The 19,416-nt window shown below is 40.3% G+C and overlaps 4 protein-coding genes across 6 annotated transcripts in view; all 4 read right to left on the bottom strand.

Moving 5' to 3' along the window:
• Positions 1-2,597, bottom strand: part of wdr36 (WD repeat domain 36) — a 9,260-nt gene extending 6,663 nt beyond the window's left edge. The window contains exons 1-6 of the mRNA XM_056402820.1: positions 2,246-2,597; positions 1,124-1,151; positions 914-1,014; positions 647-764; positions 420-552; positions 125-179 (exon numbers count right to left, since the gene is read on the bottom strand). Coding sequence (XP_056258795.1) covers positions 125-179; positions 420-552; positions 647-764; positions 914-1,014; positions 1,124-1,151; positions 2,246-2,410 — 600 coding nt within the window. The 5' untranslated portion in view covers positions 2,411-2,597. The remainder of the gene's footprint in view (positions 1-124; positions 180-419; positions 553-646; positions 765-913; positions 1,015-1,123; positions 1,152-2,245) is intronic.
• Positions 2,598-2,760: 163 nt separating this feature from the next.
• On the bottom strand, positions 2,761-7,036 carry slc25a46 (solute carrier family 25 member 46). Its single transcript, XM_056402821.1, has 8 exons — positions 6,554-7,036; positions 5,907-5,949; positions 5,741-5,798; positions 5,559-5,636; positions 5,020-5,120; positions 4,606-4,662; positions 4,444-4,501; positions 2,761-4,135 (listed from the first exon to the last, which is right to left on the bottom strand). Exons 1-8 carry the CDS (start codon positions 6,822-6,824, stop codon positions 3,539-3,541), a joined length of 1,263 nt encoding a protein of 420 aa, XP_056258796.1. The 5' UTR covers positions 6,825-7,036; the 3' UTR covers positions 2,761-3,538.
• Positions 7,037-7,735: 699 nt separating this feature from the next.
• slc31a1 (solute carrier family 31 member 1) lies at positions 7,736-16,122 on the bottom strand. Of its 3 annotated transcripts, none has more exons than XM_056402823.1 (7): positions 15,947-16,122; positions 13,865-13,909; positions 12,120-12,262; positions 11,955-12,027; positions 11,359-11,527; positions 10,767-10,847; positions 7,736-9,670 (listed from the first exon to the last, which is right to left on the bottom strand). In XM_056402823.1, the coding sequence occupies exons 3-7, from the start codon at positions 12,258-12,260 to the stop codon at positions 9,469-9,471; spliced, it is 666 nt and encodes a 221-aa protein (XP_056258798.1). In that variant the 5' UTR covers positions 12,261-12,262; positions 13,865-13,909; positions 15,947-16,122; the 3' UTR covers positions 7,736-9,468. The 3 variants fall into 3 exon arrangements, with proteins under 3 accessions (XP_056258798.1, XP_056258797.1, XP_056258800.1); XM_056402822.1 differs by having other exon boundaries at positions 12,120-12,265; positions 15,947-16,121; XM_056402825.1 differs by lacking the exon at positions 10,767-10,847 and having other exon boundaries at positions 12,120-12,265; positions 15,947-16,116.
• Positions 16,123-16,739: 617 nt separating this feature from the next.
• On the bottom strand, positions 16,740-19,283 carry atp6v1g1 (ATPase H+ transporting V1 subunit G1). The gene is made up of 3 exons (XM_056402826.1): positions 19,079-19,283; positions 17,862-17,962; positions 16,740-17,512 (listed from the first exon to the last, which is right to left on the bottom strand). The coding sequence occupies exons 1-3, from the start codon at positions 19,158-19,160 to the stop codon at positions 17,339-17,341; spliced, it is 357 nt and encodes a 118-aa protein (XP_056258801.1). The 5' UTR covers positions 19,161-19,283; the 3' UTR covers positions 16,740-17,338.
• Between the last annotated feature and the right edge of the window lie 133 nt (positions 19,284-19,416).

Here is a 19,416-nt window from a genome sequence, read left to right as displayed (position 1 = left end):
TTTTAATTTATGTTTACTTTTAGTTTGTTTACAGATTTACATTTCTGTCATCTGAATAAATCATTACACATCACACTTCCTGTTTTTACTTGTTGTTAAATAAAATATAAAAACCATGGCTGACCTGCTGGAGACACGTGACGCCTGACGACCAGCCAGGAAACGTGAACAACAGCTTACTGAGGAGGGAAAAGACCAATCAGCTGATTCAGACAATGACTGATCAGCTGGTAATCAGCTCAGGTAAATGTGTGTTTATCAGTCACAAACTGAGCCACTGACACCAGGTGAGAACAGGTGAGAACAGGTGCGACCGGGTTAGACCGGTCTGTTGTGGTTGAGCTGATCACCTGCAGATGGGGGGGGCGGGGCAGGGTTTACCTGAAGTCAGTGTGTAAGTTAAGTTCAGCCACTCTCACCTGGTCTTGATGTTCCAGAGCTGCAGTGCACCCTGGGAGCTTCCCAGCAGCACCTTGTTGAGGTAAGTGCTTGGGTGCATCATGGCCGACACGTCAAAGGTGTTGGGGTCAAAATGCAGCCGCAGGTAGACATCTGAGAGGCAGAGAGAGCAAGGCATGAGGGGTAACAGGACAGGTAAAATAAAGACACAGGTGAGTGTACCTGAAGCCCCACCCCCAATGCTCACCCCCACCCTGGACATCCCAAACAATGACATCACCACCGCTGTCAGCAGAGATCAGCTGATCACCCAGCGGAAGCAGCAGACGCACTTCCTGTCTGTGACCATGGTAACACATCACTACCTGTAGGGAGGGCAAACAGCGACAAAATACTTCATTCTGTTATTTTCATTTTATTTTATATTTATCTTTTCTTTATTCTTCTTTTAAATTTTTAAAAAACAAAATATGAAAAAAGTTTTTAAATTTTTTGTTTTCGATGGTTTTTGTACCTCTTTGTTCCGGGCGAACGCGCTGACAACTCGCCCAGCAGCGGCGAACACCAACATCCTGTCTGCAGCCACACAGGTGATGTCATCTGACAGGCTGTTACCTAGGCAACCACATCACAGCACAGCGGCAAATCAGAGAGCAGAGAGTTCAGTTTAAAAATATTTAAATATATTATCAATACATATTTTAATGAGTAGTAAAATACTCACTGACAGCAACGATCCCCAACCTGTTCACCTGAAACCAATCAATACATTGATCAGTCAAGACGTCAAACAGCACACAAACACAACCTGCTGATTTTTTATTTTTATATCAGTAATATTCATATTGAAGCTGTTATTGATCCAACATCCAAGCCAATCAACCGGCAGTTTCCCATCATGCCCGGGGGTCTGAAACCTGCAGCCTTTATCTCGTCAGTGTTTACGTTAAAGGCTCAATTATGCTATTTCAGCGACGTAACCGTCCCCGCCCACTTGCAATAACTTCCTGTCAGCTGACCTGATATTCAGTGATGCGTCCACTAGAAGGCAGCTCAGACTTTCTTTTTTTTTTTAAAAATACTTTATTTAAACATAGAACATTACATGAACGATGACATACTCAAACATAATCATAAATTATCTTACATTTTAAAGTAAATTCACACCTCCTTTGATATTCCAAACTGAAAAATGATTGCGGTGGTTTATATCACATTTCAAAAACAAACAACAACTATAAGATGAAAGAGAGAATGATAAGAACATAAAATAAAAAATAAAACAAATACAGGTAAATTCATATAAACAAGTAAATCCATACTAATTAAATACAAGGGAGGCAGCTCAGAGTCACAGGTCTCTGACAACAATAAACATGGCGACAGGAAGTCGTGAGGTCATCAAATACACTGCAACATCTTCGACCAAACGTCCGACCATTTTAAAATTCTTTGTAGTGAACTTTTGGAGGACAGGAGGCTCCGCCCACACACCAATCTAATGACGACCATAAATTAACACTAATAGGTTCAGTCCAGCAGGACATGAACTCATGTAGACCTGGTCTGTGGTTCAGGCCAGACCTGGTCTGAGCCTGGTCCTGGTGGTTTTTAGCTTGATCTGCAGAAACAATATTAGAAGCAAAGTGCTGATCAAAACCTCTGCTCATCAGATTAACACATGTAGTGTGTGATAAAATGGTGCAGTGGGGTCCTCACTGTCTCAGTGGTCGCTGTTGTCGGTACAGGAGCCGTCAGAGGACAAACATGTGAAGAACCTGTCTGTCAGCACTTTGAGTTTTATTGAACTCTGTTTGTAAATAAAGTTAACGTTAACGTTTCTTACGTTGTACGTGTGAAGACTTTTACCGATCGCCGTCACCAGGTAAAACTCCCGGTGCTTCTGATGGTACCGGAGAGCGTGTGGCACATGGTTAGAGTAAAGACCCAAAACCCGGAACCCGGAGAACAAAGAGCTGCCGCCGCCCGCGAGACTCCCGCCACCTGGCATGTCCAGTAAAAACCGAGGACTTTACCGGAGAAAAACCGAAAAATAACGAACAAACAATCAGGGCAGAGACACAGCGCTGAACGGAGACTGAAAACACATGGAGGAGGGCTACGGAACAGAGTCCGACCGGAAACCAGCCGCAACAACATGAAGGTTCCGCTCTGGAGGAAAAGTTTGTTTCCTTCCCCTGAATCCGGATCCTGGAAACTTTGTTTTGATGAATTTTTAATGAAAAGTATTGAAATGACTTTAATGGTTTAAAACATGAACCTACATACTGACCTGCTGTTGGTCTTTTTGAATAAAACTAATGAAATAATCACATGAAATAACAGTTTCAAACAGAGAAAGTGAATCTGAAGATTTTATTTCAGGTGAGTTTGGAGAGTTTCAACATAGAACGTACAACAGGAAACCATCAGTCAGTGACTTTTACTGAAAAAACTAAAATCACACTTTCAATCTACTTTTGAAGATACTTTAGAAAAACTGACACCAGGTTCAAGCTTTAACTGGTTTAATTTTTATTCTTGAATATTGATTTAAATATTAATGAATCACAAATAATTTAATCTAAATCTACATTTTAATACATTTAATTTATTTTTACACGTTTATACAAATAAACTGTTTCACACAGCAGCTGACTCAATGGACTGCAGGGGACCAATCAGCTGTCAGGATTTAAACACAAACACAGGTTCATGAATTCATGCTCTCATGCTGGGACAGGAAGGGACACAGTGTTTCCATGGTGACATTTTGTTTGAAGGAAGGCAGGAGGTGACCTGAACTGGTCAGTAAGCAAAAGACAAAAAAAAAAAAAAAAAAAGATTTTTTGTCCCACTGAGCATGCTCAGTAGAGTCACTGAGCATGCTCAGTAGAGAGTAGCTGAATGAAAAATAACTTTGATTCAACTGTTAACCTCACTCCATCTGTGGTTGCTATGGTGTTGTAGGTGGTTACTATGGTGCTGCAGGTGGTTGCTACAGTGTGTCTGTGCCATACACAGATGAAACGTGGAGATATGTCAGTCACATTCCTTCCTGCCCAGCAGCTCGTCCGTCACTGACTCAGTCAGCTGACCTCTCTATGGGAGGTGATGCTGCGTCTCCATGGTAACACCTTTAGCTGTGCTTCCTGTCCAGCAGCAGCAGCCTCAGCAGAGTCCTGGCTGCAGCGAGCAGTGCCCCGTGCAGAGCGTACTGCGCCACCAGCGCTCCAAACCCCCGGTAAAAGCCGGCCCCGCCCTCCTTGCGGCGGATGGCGTGGAGGCAGTCGGAGAAGCCATCGTACTGCGTGTTGACAGGCAGGACCAGGGGGCTGCCGCCATTTCCAGTGGCAACCACGCCATCGGTGGCGTCGATAATGGTGCGTGTGCCCTGTAGGCTGAGGCGGTGCAGTGCTGTCTCCAGAGGAAACACAATCACGTCTGCCACCAGAGACCCCGCCCACGCAGCCGCCAGCTCGGGGAAGTAGGCGTCCAGGGGGTTGGACGGGTCCGTCCGTTGCTTCCTGCCCCGCTGGTGCAGCCACAGCGCCACCCGCTGCACAGAGGCGGCGATGGCGTATCGCAGGATGGCATGCAGCGCAGCAGGAAGCAGCAGACAGCTGAGAGGAAGCAGACGACGACTGTGTGGAGCACCGACACCCAACACCCGAGCCAGACCCTCACGGACACAGTCCAGAAGACCGGAGGACGCCTCGTCCCGGACAATCTCACTCTGAGGACCACACGGGACAAACTGATCAGACATATTATCGTTTATTGATCAACTGAAAAAGACCAGACAACGTCAGACAAACAGCTGAGTGATGACACCTTTGTCTCAGAGGCAAGAGACCAGGAGACGAGGGGACAAGGGTACGAGGAGACACAGTGAGAAAACAAGAGGAAGTGGTAAATGTTCTGTCAGCAGCATCGTGCTGAGAATGATTCAAGTTATCAATAACTAATCAATAAGAAAAATCAAACCACAGATGAAAACAACACGGTTAAAGCTTCATTAACTGATTTATAATCAATACTGACCTGGACTGTCTCAATGAGGCTGGCGCAGTAAAACGGAAGAGCGACCACAGCTGTTAACCTGTCGGCGAGAGACAGAGAGAGAGACATGGAGAGTTTGTTTTAAACTGAAAGAAGAAGTCAGAGCATCAACAATATAAACAGTAGAAGAAGAAGTGAACTGACCCTTTCAGTAGTAAATGTCCAGCCAGTTGTTTCCAGCTCCACCTGTGAGGAAGTTCCCTGGAGACAGACAACATACTGATACTACAGTAATACTTCAGCGATACTACAGTAATACTACAGTAACACTAGTGGTACTAAAGCAATACTACAGTAATACTACAGTAACACTAGTGGTACTACAGCAATACTACAGTCATACTACAGTAACACTAGTGGTACTAAAGCAATACTACAGTGGTACTACAGCAATACTACAGTAACACTACAGTAATACTACAGTAACACTAGTGGTACTAAAGCAATACTACAGTGGTACTACAGCAATACTACAGTGGTACTACAGCAATACTACAGTAACACTACTGGTACTACAGCAATACTACAGTAAACATTATTGCACTCCTGCATGGTTACCGTGGCAATGGGGTGAACTCGCTGATGATGCCCTCAGCTCCCAGTGTGATGCCGTGAACGATGAAGGTGCTGCCCATCCCCTTCCACAGAGCCTTCAGTCCCTGAATGTTAAAAACACATTATTGATTACTGATCAAAGCTATTGATTATTACACAACACCTTGACTGACATGTTTTATAATTAGAGTTGATATTTTTTGTTTATGATATATTGTTTATTACTGAAAACATTCCTAATTTAAATTATTTTATTTATATTTATTATTATTATATTTTTTTTATCTTTTCAACTTTTATAATTAAAAATTATAATTCTTCAAACACTTTATTTGACCATGATTAATAGATTTAAAAAAATATATATTTCCTATTTACTTTATAAGGATGTTAAATATGATATTAAACATGTTTTTTTGTTTATTATCTTTTTTTTTTACAGAGTAACCTTGTTATTTAATTACATAAATTTGATGTCATAAATGAACAACTGTAACATATTAAGTATGAGACCTGCTCATTGCTCAGCAGGTGTTCCTTACCTGAGCCTTGGTGATGGAGTACATGATGATGACGGCGCTGAACGGAGTCAGGTGGTAACAGCGGGCGTGGTAGTTCACCTGCATTGCAGGTAAAACATGACAAAGGTTATAATTAAACATGAGGCAGTTGGATGATGAGGTGATGATGATGACGATGATGATGAGGATGAAGATGAACGAACCTGACACTGTCTGCGGAGGACGATGCAAGGGTGAGCCAGGACGTTCTCTGTGAAAAGGCTGCACACACACTCATGTTATTCAACTGCTTTTATTCTGAAAATCCTCTAATCTAATGTGAGGTTCATTATCACTCATTTATTTTATAACATTAACATCATTGACAACCTGACCAATCCGATTCCAAAGCCGGCAAATCGATTCAGCTGCTCTGAAAAACAAGAAAAAAAATTGTCATTAATACAAATATTAAATAAAACAACATTTTCATCTTTAAGTTTTGTTTTGAGTTCTGATGATTTATAAACATTTTAATACATTTCATTAACTATTTATTTTTATTATTGAGAAGCTGAAGAGAATCATATGGAAGTTTATCAAATTCATGATTAACTCAAAATTCTGGGACATAAAATAGTCAAAACATTTATTTACTAGATAATGACATGAAACATACACAAAACTTTTGAATTAATTTGTTTTTAATTGTTTCCACTTCTTTTTATTTGTTAGCTCGCTGACTATCAGTTAGCCGGCTAATTAGCATTATTAGCCTGCTCTATAGAGTTCCTCTTTCTGTCATTAGCCTGCAGGCTAGCTGTCAGTTAGCTGAGCAGGTTTTACTCCATTTATTTTCTATTGTATGATTAGCCTACAGGCTAGTTAGCAAAACACATTTGCTTCAATTCAGTGTTTCTTGTTGTCATGTTAGCATGCTAGCTAACCACCACACCGCTTATCAAGATTCCCGCCCCTCAGCCATGTAGCCAGTAGCCTGGCAGCTAACCCCCTTCCGCCGCTCAGCACCGACCTACCGGCAGGCGGTACGCCGGGCTGCGGAGCGTCCCAGCCGGCTGCGACTCCGGGACCACCATGCTCTCCCAGCAGCTCATCGTACTGCGGTGTCCGCTCTCCGGGGTGCAGGTTGCGGCTTCCGGGGATGTCCGGCGGGGTGGTGACCCAGTGGTGGTGCTGCAGCTCCGCAGGGGCTCCGGCGCTCCTGACCGGGTAGCTGGCTCCGTACAGCGGGTCGTCACGGCCGCGGTAGCCGAGCCCATCGAAGCTGTCCGGCCGCCTGGAGGCCATCAGAGGGTCGGTTGCGGAAAAGCAGCGGGAGGACCGTGATTGGGAACCAGTTAACGGATACAAGGGGAGGACATCAACTGAACACAATCACGTCTCTGTAAAGTGACGGGAGAGACGGTTTAAAGGAGTCGTCCCTGTCGATTTGACCCGCAACCAACAACATCCACCTGTCACCTGCTACCCGGAAGGTTTTACTCTTCTTCTTGATTTCCGGCAGACTGCAGGTGTTGGGCTCATTACCGCCCCCATCGTGTGGTGGCGGAACCAGAACCAGAAACACAGAGGAACCGTGCTGATGAATCGGACTGCAGGTTCGTATCCAACTAGTTTTTATTTTCATTATGGAATAATCTGCTAATTCTTTTCTCAACTGATTGATTGATTGATTAATTGGTTTGTAGTGAGAAAACCTGTCAAAATTACATGGAATTCAAAGTGACACCTTCACTCTGCATCTGATCAAAAATATATTAAAATTATCTAAATAAAAAACAGCAGATAGCAACAAAGTTGTTCTAAGAAATAAATACAAATATTAAAAAGCACCTAGATGTTTAATTTAATGTCATTATTCTGCTGTTAAAACTATATTTGGTGAAGAATCCTCATTTATCTAAACTCCTGTAATCCATCCTGGTACTTTAAGAAATTGAACCCTGATGCAAGGTATGCTGGAAAGTGTATGCTAATAAGCTATCAATGTTTGTAAGTAATTTAATTAGTGAAGTCAACAATCAAATGGACATTTAATCAAACTGATGATTGTATGAAAATAAAGTGATAATTAAAGAATTTGTCTAATAACAGAAGAAAAGCTTAATTATTTGAGCTTCTGAGATTTTACAGTGAAAAGGACAAAACAACTTTTTGACTGTGTTGCGTCGTTTCCTCCGTACAGACGAGCCAATCACCACTTTCTTCATAAACTTTATTATCCTTTTTTTTTTTTTTTTTTATAATTCCAGCAATTGTGACAACAATTAAAACATTTTCAGACACTTTGATTTTCTGGTAAAAGTTTCCTTCATCCCGTTTTAATCATAAAGACGAGTCAACTCACACTGAGAGGCTGTCTGACAAAAGTCTGTGGACACTACTGCTCTGAGTGGAGCTGTGCATTTTGTTCAACATAGAAATCCAGTCATTGATCTGTCCCTGCAATCTCATTGGTCCAGTGAGTAAACTCCGCCCACCTCTCAGTGTGAATTGAAAACAATAAAAAAAAAAAATCACAATAACTCACAATGAGAATCCACCTGAGCAGGAATACAGGGTGAAATTAGGAATCATTCCAAGTGATTCATCATGTCACTTCTCAGGTTTCATCAGCATTTGTTCTCAGACTGAAACAGACAGAAGCTTCAGGGGCAGAGCCTCCAGGTCTCACACTGACACATCAGCAGCTACAGTCAGAAGTTCAACGTACATCAGGACGTCTCCACAGGTCGGCCATATTAAGGCAAACGGTGTAGGATGAAGGCCGTCGGTGGCCCAGGAGGCGTTTCATACAAAAGTTCATTATGTTTAAATATAAACTGGTCAACGAGAAAATAAACGTTTTATACTGAGAATGAAAACATGTAAATCTGTGATTGGCAAACTCTCAAAAACGAACTCAACAATAAATGATGCTTAAATAAAGACTGGCCATATTGTGTAAACAGAAAAACTGTATAGTTTCAATTTTGTATCACAAAACAAAGTAGAAGTTTAATTTTATCAGATTTTTTTCACCAAAAATATAAACTGGAGATTAATTCAAGTTTTATGTTTCATTTTGGTTTATTTCAAATTTTCAGCTCGATCAAAAGATCTAAATGAAGTTCTGATGTTTGTCACCAAGTATTTGTGTAAATCCTCGTTTACATTTACTTGATGTAAATGTTATTCTGTTGTGAGTTTGCTCATTAATTGTAATTATAAAATTGGCTCATTGATTCATGTAGATTGTGTTTTTTTTTTTTTTTTTACAAAGAAAGATTTTAACAACAAGAAATAAAAGATTTTTTACTTTTTTTTCTTTTTAACAATTTCCGTTGAATCAAACAATCTAAGCAAAAACTTTTGTTAAACATAATTCCCTAATAAATTATTCTCTAAATAAAAAAACTGTTTAAATACTGTGTTATGATTAGTGGCTCTTCTAACGAGCTGCTAGCATTGCTAACTAAAAAAAATAGTGTATGTAAGCTATTTACGCTAACATTTTTGGCTAGCAGCAGCTAGCGCTAACCTTCCAGTTGTCCTGGCACAAAAATGGAAATTAAAATATAAAACACAGTGATCTGGCCAATCAGAATCTTCTGAGGTGATCCCAGCTCTGATTGGCCGGCTGGGCCACCAGCAAGAGTTAACAGAAAAAACAGACAGGAAGTGATCTATGTTTTCTGCTAAACAAAGATCCATAATCACCAATATGTTCAATAGTGTGAAAGCTAACCACCAGGTGTTACCATGGTAACCAGTAACAATTGTAATTTAGTGTCTTGTTTAATGTGCTAACTAAATTTGCAGCTAACATTCTGGTTGTTTGTTCCATTAGCACGTTGTCTAGCATGCCAACACAGAGTGAAAGTGATTGTTAGCGTTTATTGATTGTGATCAGCAGAAATTAAACCCCCTGGTCAAATGCCAAGCTAATGGGCTAATGGCAGTGCTCAGTTATGTCGACAACCACTGCCTTCCTCCAGCTGAACAGGAAGTAGCCCATGCCGGCACCGGCTGCCACTGCGATACACAGGTAACCGTTGTAGGTCATGAAGACGAGCATCAGAAAGTAGCTGACAACCACCTGGACGATGTGCAACAGGGTCTGAAGGAAGTGGGCAGGACTTAGCATCCGCTGCCTGAGAGGACAACACAGGAGTCAGCATTCCCGTTAGCATTAGCATTTTAGATAATCTTGCACTTTACATGATACTTCAGTTAGCATTAGCTGTACCATTCATCTTACAGAAATTTAATTCAGGTTTGTAGCATTGTTAGCATTAGAAAGTTCAACAATTATGCGCTTTAATTGCTGTTAGTGTTAGCATTATAGCTCTGATGCTAATCCTTTTCCAACATATTTTCTGAAATATTGGAGTGTAATGCCATTATTAGCTTTAGCATAGCATGTTTCACGTTAGCAGTGTCTCCGTAAGCATAACATTTTTTTTTTAGCATGGATGTAGTATTAGCAGCAGTTGTAGCATTAATTTCCTTTTTTTGTTGGTGTTAGCATTGCTACACGCTGAACCATACAAGCTGTTAGCTTTATTAGCTCTAGTGTTAATAATGAACCACTTTTAGCTTCAGCGTTTCATCGTTGTCATTAGTATTGCTTTAAAAATAACACATTTACGTTCAGGAAAATTGGCATTGCTAGTGTTAGCATTACCATTTACACTTCCTCAATACTTAAATAGTTTTCAGTTTGTTTCCATTCACATTTGTGTCATGGTTAATATCAGTGTTAGCTTCAGCATTAGCATACGTTTTAGCATAATTAGTCCATAAAGAACAAATGACAGTGGAAACAGCAGAGCGCCACCTGGAGGATGATACACCATGACACCAGAAACAGAGGCAGTAACTCTACAGGTCAGTGTGACGCTGACAACATTTATTTTTCATCTATTTAAAAAAAATTTAATTCATCAACATGTGGAGAGAAAAGAAATAAAACTATGAAATCCTTAAAAATCAAACAAATCCAAACATAAAAAATAATTATCCAAGTAAGAAAAAAAGTTTCCTCAGTAAAAAGTCGTCAGCATCACACGGAAACTGAACTCCACCCACTTTTAATCTAAAAAATTAAAGTTTCTAAAAACTGTTTGTTATGATGTAAATATCAGTAATCAATGTCTGTCTGATCAGTCTGACCACAGTATCTCAACCAGAACAGGTGAACAGGACCAGGACCAGAACCAGAACCAAGACTAGAACTCTTACAGTTACCTGACATAGAGTCCTGAGAGGCGGGACTTTATTCCAACAGGAGGCTCCGCCCCCTCCAAACACTGACTGTCAATCACTGAGCTGACATGAACACATGATGTTACTGACAATCACATGACTGATCACACGACTGATGATCACCTGACTGCGGTGTCAGATTACCTGTGATTGGTCAGTTCATTAATAGACTTGTTAAGTTTTTTAAATAATAAACATGTCAGTTTATAAAAACTTTGTTTGTTTACTGTTGTATTGTAAACAGATTATTTTCAGTAACAAAGATTTGTGTTGAACTAAGAACAAAACACAAAAATGTAATTTACATTGTACTTTTTTTATTCTATAAAAAGATTAATTTTTTTTACTGTAAATAAAATGTTAATATGAGGATGTAATTACTATATTTCATGTTATTATGAAGGTTGAACAGTTTTTATACATTTTATTTATAGTCAATTTTGAAACCTCAGAAATTACTAATCTTACATTTTCATATTTTTAGACTTTTGGAATTGTATACTTATATTTTCTTGGCTTGTCTGATTGTCATCCATTTTAAATGGTGTTGTTAGCGTTAGCGCTAGGGACCTACCCGACCGTCTTGTGCGTCTCCATCAGCACTGTCCCATCAGCTCCGGGGAGCGGCATTGAGTTGTAGCGGACGTTGACCTGACTGCGACGCAACAACACCTCACGGCCCATCTTTAAGCCCTCGTACAGGACGGCCAACAGGAAGACACCGATACACGCCCCGACCATCTCTGATTGGACGACAGGAGGAGGGGTCAGAGTCAGAAAAAGGAAGAATGGGAAAAAAGAAAACGATAAAATTATAAAAATATAAATAATAACTATAGAAATACAAAAATCATAAAAAAATTAAATAAGAAAAAGAAAAAATGTTCTCATTAGATAATTTCTAATTAAATATAAAAACAACATTAATACAATAAAAAGCTTTTTTTTAATATTTTATTCAAATAGAAATTAGATATATAAAAATACTGAATATGAAAACAAATGGAAAAATGTACATACAAAAACTTTAATAATCTAAATATGAAATAATAAAACTATAAAAAAAAATCTAAATAAAAGACACAGATACGTCTAAAAGTAGTAAGTAAATCAATAAATGAAAGAAAAAACAAATATGTGGATATAACAGAGACGTTGTAGAAATCTGACCTCCGGGGGAGTTGATGAGCAGTCCGGTGAACAGCAGCTCCACGTTGTTGTAGCCAAAGTAGAAGGTCATCACCTACAGTGACAACAGCATTAGCATATTAGCTTGTTAGCTCCACACTAGTTAGTATGATGTTGCATGTAGTGGCGATGGACCCCGCTCCTCACCATCCCCCCGTGTCCTCCGTGGTCCCCATCATGCCCTCCTCCCCCTCCCCCGTGGTCATGGCCGGTGGTGGGCGGGGCCATGGTGTGATGATGGTGGTGGGTGTGGTCCATCTCCATGGTGCTGTGGTTTGTGTGGTCCATGGCTGCTGGGGACAAAAACAAGACCTGAATCAACATGTGTCAGTCCAGGTTAGAGTCCAAGTCTGAGTCCAAGTCTGAGTCCAGGTATGAGTCCAGGTATGAGTCTAGGTATGAGTCCACGTCCTCTACTCTCCACCATGAGTAGTTTGAAGTCTCCCCTGTCGACTCGTTACAGGTTTCTTCAGTCGACTGCAACAGTCACCTGAGCCACAGGTTACTTGTTCAACAATGTCCTACTGTCAACGTCAGCTATGTGTTTTACTTCTGTGCCACAGTGAAGCTCATTTAACACAGTATATATTATATCAACAGTATATATTATATTAAATGTATGTATAATATCAACAGTATATATTATATTAAATGTATATATTATATTAAACGTATATATATCAACAGTATATATAATATTAACAGTATATATTATATTAAATGTATGTATAATATCAACAGTATATATTATATTAAATGTATGTATAATATCAACAGTATATATTATATTAAATGTATATATTATATTAAACGTATATATATCAACAGTATATATAATATTAACAGTATATATATTATATTAAATGTATATATAATATCAACAGTATATATAATATTAACAGTATATATTATATCAACAGTATACATCATATCAACAGTATATATAATATCAGCAGTATATATAATATCAACAGTATATATTATATTAAACGTATATATAATATCAACAGTATATATAATATCAACAGTATATATAATATTAACAGTATATATCATATCAGCAGTATATATAATATTAACAGCATATATTATATCAACAGCATATATTATATCAACAGCATATATTATATTAATATATATATTAAATTACACCTGCTGAAAATACACCGTCATTATTCTCATCATCGCAAACCAGGCGAGAAACAGAGAACACACTCTCTCTTACCTCAGTGACACCTCTTCATTCAGTGATGCTGACTTGTCCAGAGACAGACACAGACTGAACACTGGTGACATCACAGCAGAGCCGTAACCACAGTGACAGTCTGACATCACTGAGCAGATGTCCGGCTATAATCTGATTGGCTGCCAGGCCCTGGGGCTACAGGAGGCATAAAGAGCCAATCAGAGCGCTCTGAGGTTCTATCTGCCATCAGCCAATTAGATCACAGCATCGTTAACATTAACGCGAAGGTAAGTTGTCGCCGTCGGCAATGCTTTGTTTTCTGTTTGGACTCAGCATCACTTTGTGTTAACAATATTAATGCGTGTCTCTCTCTCTGTTTGTTTCAGTGTCTCTCGCCCTCTTTACGTTTGTGTACGTGGTGTCTGAGCGTTCGTGGTTTCTGAGTCTACGTAGTTTCTCAGTGTACATGGTTTCTGAGTGGAAGAGGCTGCAGAGTCATAGTCGGTCAGTGTCTCTGTGTTTCTCCACTGTCAGACATGGTAAGGTCTGAACTAAACTCTTCCCCTCTCTCTCTCTGATTTTTCTCCAACATCATAAAATCCATAAAACTCAGGTTAAAGTTTTAACAGAAATAAAATTAGTCATTACTCAGCTGGTATCCTGCATTCTGATTGGCTGAGCTCATGAAGTTCATTTAAAAACTTACCTGGAGAGGAGACGTTGAGGGGTGATCGAGCACTGTGGAGACTGTCTGAAAGAGAGAGAGAGAGAGAGGACAGTGTCTTCAATGGCCACTTAAAACAGATAGCAGAACCAGCTTCAGCTAATCAGACACTGGCATGATTCTGACACGGCCAATCAGCCGAGCTGTTGATGGATAGGCAGTGCAGGAACCCTTTGAACTCTCATTTATTCATGGTCGTTTTATATGGTTGTACTGCTCGGCCCCACTCACCTGTTCAGGTGTTATCAGTGACAAAGGTCGCAGTCAGCTGTTTAACACAGTGAACGTGTGAATGTGAACGTACAGAGGAGATCAATATATTGATAGATGCCTCATTATTCCCTGAACATGTGAAAGCTGTGTCTGCTGAATGTCTGATCTCTGGCCACTGCTCAAACTCAGATTTCATTGGATCAGTTTTACTTTTTTAGTTGATTGATTACTGATAACTGATTATTTCCTGAAGCTGGAATCTGTTCTGTTGTGCTCAGATCTTTTTAAACCAACATGTGACAGTTCCAGAAGCAACAATAAATCAGTTCAAAGGTCAGACTGGAGCTCGTGTTGAACAGTCTGATTAACTTTATGTGACTCTGGGTAATAACAGTGATTCACAGGAAAGACACCCAGCAGCTGACAGAGTGAAGTCAGTGCTGTGCTGGTACAATATTGATCCATTGATTTTTACTGGAGATAAATGATCAGCACTGAAGATATGAGTCTCTGTTGTGTCAGTGTCCTGCAGGCTGTACAGACAGGTCCCTGTCACATTACTGATTATAATGTTTCTGTAAATTATTAACATCCTGCAGGTGTTGACCTTTGACCCTGATACAGTCACAGCTCAGACACATGAAGGGTTTTAGTTCAGCTTCATTCCTGCTTTTTATTATCAAAGTCTCATCCCTATTATTTTATTCTTCATTTCGTCTCAGAAAACTGTTAAAAAAAAAAAAGATTTAAAACGAGATTCAACAGGAAGTAAAAAATAACGTTTCACGTTTTTCATCAATGAATAAAGCTAAACCATAATGGACAGTAATATACAATGACATCATACTATAACACACTGTACATTATGGATGTAATGATTCTGAGTCCATGGTTGTTTTTTTGTCAATATTAAAGCTATTTTATTATTACAACTATTTTATTGTCTTCCAACTGCTTCCAACAGATTTTTCTCTCAAGTGAATTCATTAGCTTCTGTAGTTTTGGATGTTGATAGTTGATGACGTGTTAATGATCATATTGATCTGATTTGTTTGGGAATCAGTTTGAGTGTTTGGAGGTGAACCCTGGACTGAATGAACCTGTGAGACCGGTGTTTGTGACGATTTGTTGTTCCACCTGTCACCTCTGACTTGTTATCATAAGGTGTGTGCTGTATTTGTTTCTATAAACTCTGTAATGTTGTTTTGATATGAAGCCAGTAAATCTGTATCAGTGTCAGCCTCACACTGTCTTCATTGTTCTGGACCGGTTCTCATGTCGTTCTCATCTTTTAATCTCTGCAGTTATTTCATTCACGTGGAAAACGGAGAGAAAAATCCTTTCCCACGACGTGAACTCACGGAACCAAACTCCATCGGGAAATCGTTCAAGTTAAGGTCGCCTCGCTCGTGCGCACGCGCGTGCACGCAGTCGACTTTACTCGACACCTACATCGCACGAGCTCCCATGTAAATCGGCGCGCACTGCATCCACCAATCACTGCTCTTAAAAGTCCTTTCAAACCAGATCCCCTTTTAAATCTCATCGACTTACTCCAATACAGCAGACGGAGGCGCAGTGGAGATGACCGTAAACCGGGTCATTAAAGTCGAGGGTTTACCAAAACCAGGTCTCCGTAGGCGAATTACATTCCAGCTGAATTCACCAAGAAACCCACTTTGTTCTGAAACTGCCACATGTTCGAACTTTACCTGTGCATGTTTCCTGCCACGTGCAAGAAGACGTTAAATTGTAACATTTTCTGGGGAGTTTCGTTCAGTAGCAAGTAGCATGTCTGTGGTGAGTAGCAGAGGTCACTGACACAGTTGAACATTCACACACTGAACTCACCTGCAAATGTTCCAGGAATTCTTCTTCTACGTCTTTTTCTCCGTCTCGGCTCCGAAACACGAAAATGAAAAAGTCGTATGAAAAAGAGAAGAAGGGGAAGAATAGAAAGTAGAAGAGGGAGAAAAACAGACACTCTTCACCGTCTGCCTCTGCTCCGCCACTACTTCCGTGAGCTGCGTCAGGACGTCCGTAGAGGAGGAGCTTCAGAGTCTGGACCAATCAGAGGGCGAGTTCTTCGGCAAGGGGCGGGGCTTTTTCGAAGCCACGTAGGCGTGATTTGTTGGTAAGAGACTGATCAGACTCAGAGTCTGAAACTAGTTTTTAATGCAACTAAAACTTCTTTTTCAATTCACTGATTTATTTTTCATTGTGATGAAGGAAGTGACTTCATGTACTTCAGTAAAAGTACAAATATCACTGTATAAAATACTCTATTAATCCGGTGTCACAGAAGTAAAACTAAAAGCAGAGCGGCCTCTTGTTTTATCTCTGATTATATATAATTTAATTTAGAGTTTTTCATCTATAGAAATTATAATTTCTATTGAATGCATCTGATTTTCTGTCATTTTAAATAAACCAATCATACCTCTATAATCCCTAAGGACAACTGAAACACAGCAGCAGCTTTTCAAGGCCTGTTGGATCATCCACAGGAAACCCAGGAGCCTTTTCCAGGACCCTGAAGGAACCCTTTGAACTTTCCTCCTCCAGGACTCTCAGGTCTGGCGCCCTCTGCTGGCCTTCAGTCAAATGTTTAAATTGCAGCCAATCACGGAGCAGTATCACACAGTTTCAGCCAATCAGAAGTCAGTTTAATATTAGGTTTTTTTTCATCATCACTTCACAAACATCAACAGGAAGTCAAGTCACATAGGAAACAGCCAAAAAAAAAAAATTGGAAGAGTTTCACAATAAAAGCCTTTCTCCACTTTCTCCAGCCAATCAGGTTTTGGAGCAGAAAAGCAAGTTCAGAGAAAAACAGCCAATCAGCATCATCAAATCTGATTTCATTGAGTTGTGTTTGATTTTAAAATGACACCCGTTTGGCTGATATTCTCAACTGACAAAGATACAGTGAAGAAAGACTTATTTTGTTAAGATTGAAACAAAAAATTAATTCAATATATATAAATATTTCATCAACATCAACACAGTAACAACATTTATTTACGTTCTCCCCTTCATACGGAGCAGCAAACCAACTTCTCACCTTCAAAATAAAAGTTTTTATATATTTTCTGGAGAATTTAGTTTGAGTCAAAAACTACAACACTAAACTAAAAGGTTTCGGCTCTGATCAAAGCTAATGTTGCTAGCATCCATGTCTCCTTCGTTTGCCCCACCCCTTCTGGTTTTCACCCCGCCCCGATGACTCGTGGCCCCACCCCCTCAGCCGGCCACACGATAGTTAGCATGAAACTCTGGCTGGATGTCGCATACACGCCGCAGTAGCTCGCCCAGCACCGCCTCCCGGTTACCGCGGAAGCTGGCCTGGATACGACCCATCCGCTCTGCCGTGTCACGATCCACCTCCACCGCGCTGTTACCATGGGAACCGAGGGCCTGAGGAAGGGGGTCACAAAGTTTAATATACAGATGTGAACACAGTGACAAGATATTAAAGAATCATCAGGAAGAACAGTTACTGTGCAGTTTAAACAAATAAAAATAAAAAACACAATGGAGGGAACAGAACAGAAAACAAAACATTTAGAATATTTACATTAAATACTTAGAATGTTAAAGAGGAAAGAAACTAAATAAAAACATTGATATTAATATATTGGAAAATTATGAAAAATAAATAAACTTAAAAGAAATACTGGTAAAATATTTGGAGAAGCATTTTTTTATATACATATATATTAATAAAATGTATTGGAAATAGAGGAGGATGGTGGAAAGTTCTTACGGCCGCCTCCTTGGTCTTGAACTCTTTCTCTCTCTGCAGGCGATACTGTTCGATCTCAGCCTGAGCTTCCTCCTTCGCCTGCTTCAGACGACGGTTCTTACCTGAGGATGAGAGACAACCACAGTACATGAGAGAGAGAGAGAGAGAGAGAGAGAGAGAGAGAGACCCACAGTTCAGCAGGAGAGAGGAGACACTTGATGAATACAACAGATTCTGTGATAATTATAATTAATATAATATTATAATAATAATTATTATTATAGATGTTATTATCTCTCTATTATGTACTATAATAATTATTATTATAATAGAACATGAACAGATGAATAATGAGACAAACTTGTTGACTCAGTGACAGATGACACAGGATGTTAATGTGACATTATCATCTGCCTCTGTTTAAATCACTGCTGAACCTTCATGGTATGATATCACAGCTCACCTGGCTGACAGGCAGGTTCATGGTGTGATGTCACTGAGCTCAGTCAGCATCATCTGTGATGATGATGTAATAATTTGACAAAGAACAAAGATTCTGTCCAGGTGTGTGTGAGTTAATCAGCTGAACTGATTGTATTAAAAGCATTCCACTGCAGACAGATCTGATTCAATCATCTCTCTCTCTCTCTCTCTCTCTCTCTCTCTCTCTCTCTCTCTCTCTCTCTCTCTCTCATACGTTCTGACTATTTATCACATGCCGTGGTCACATGCCGTGGTCACATGATGTGTGACTCAGAACCATCACTGACAGAGAACAGAACTAAACATGAGAATAAATGGAGTAAACATCTAGTTACATTAAGTTTGTTCAGAGGAACAGATTAAATAGTTAAAAAGTTTGAATGACAGAGTCAGAATTATAAAAGAAACTGCATTTATGAAGTGTGCCTGTAAACTAATCACAGATATTGATTCTGATTGAACCAAACTTCTTTCACATTCGTGTCAGTCCTGCAGCGGGGCTCTGTCTGCATACGGACGGTAAACTGAGAGCCCTCAGTTTACCTGGACAGGTGAGGAGGGGACACCTGACTGTGAGCCGAACTGAACAGAGGAAGTTGGTGGTCGGTTAACCGGCTCCGGTTTGACTGTGAAGTGAGTCAGAGTGACAGCAGCAGCAGAGACTCTGAGCTTTTCAGATGCGGGAGTCTCTAACCTGCTAACGGGCTAACAGCTAACGGGCCGCAGCGGGCTCGCAGGCCGTTTGTCCTACTCACGTTTGCGGGCCTCTGCCACCTTCTCGGCCGCTCTCTTCTCGGCCTGGAGCAGCTGCTGGATTCCCTGGGATTGGCTCGCCATTTTGGGGGAGAGGAGCTGCGGACAGCGGCGCGGAAACGGAGCAGAGACCGGAGAGATTCACCCAGACGAAGGTCGACGGAGGATCTGACTTCGCCTCTGGTCAGTCAGCTGATGTCACGTCACGCTGCGGACCGATCACGTGATTTTGTCACGAGGCGCAGGAAGAGGAGGAGGAGGGGGAGGCGGTGGTTCTTCTTCTTCTTCTTGTTTCTCATGTCTCAGTACCGCCCCCATCTGGTTTCTATCAACCTTATAG

The sequence above is a fragment of the Seriola aureovittata genome, chromosome 18 (assembly GCF_021018895.1).
Source record: "Seriola aureovittata isolate HTS-2021-v1 ecotype China chromosome 18, ASM2101889v1, whole genome shotgun sequence".
Lineage (NCBI taxonomy): Eukaryota > Metazoa > Chordata > Actinopteri > Carangiformes > Carangidae > Seriola > Seriola aureovittata.
Note: the sequence above shows the minus strand (reverse complement) of the source record. Positions and strands in the feature narration are given on the sequence as shown.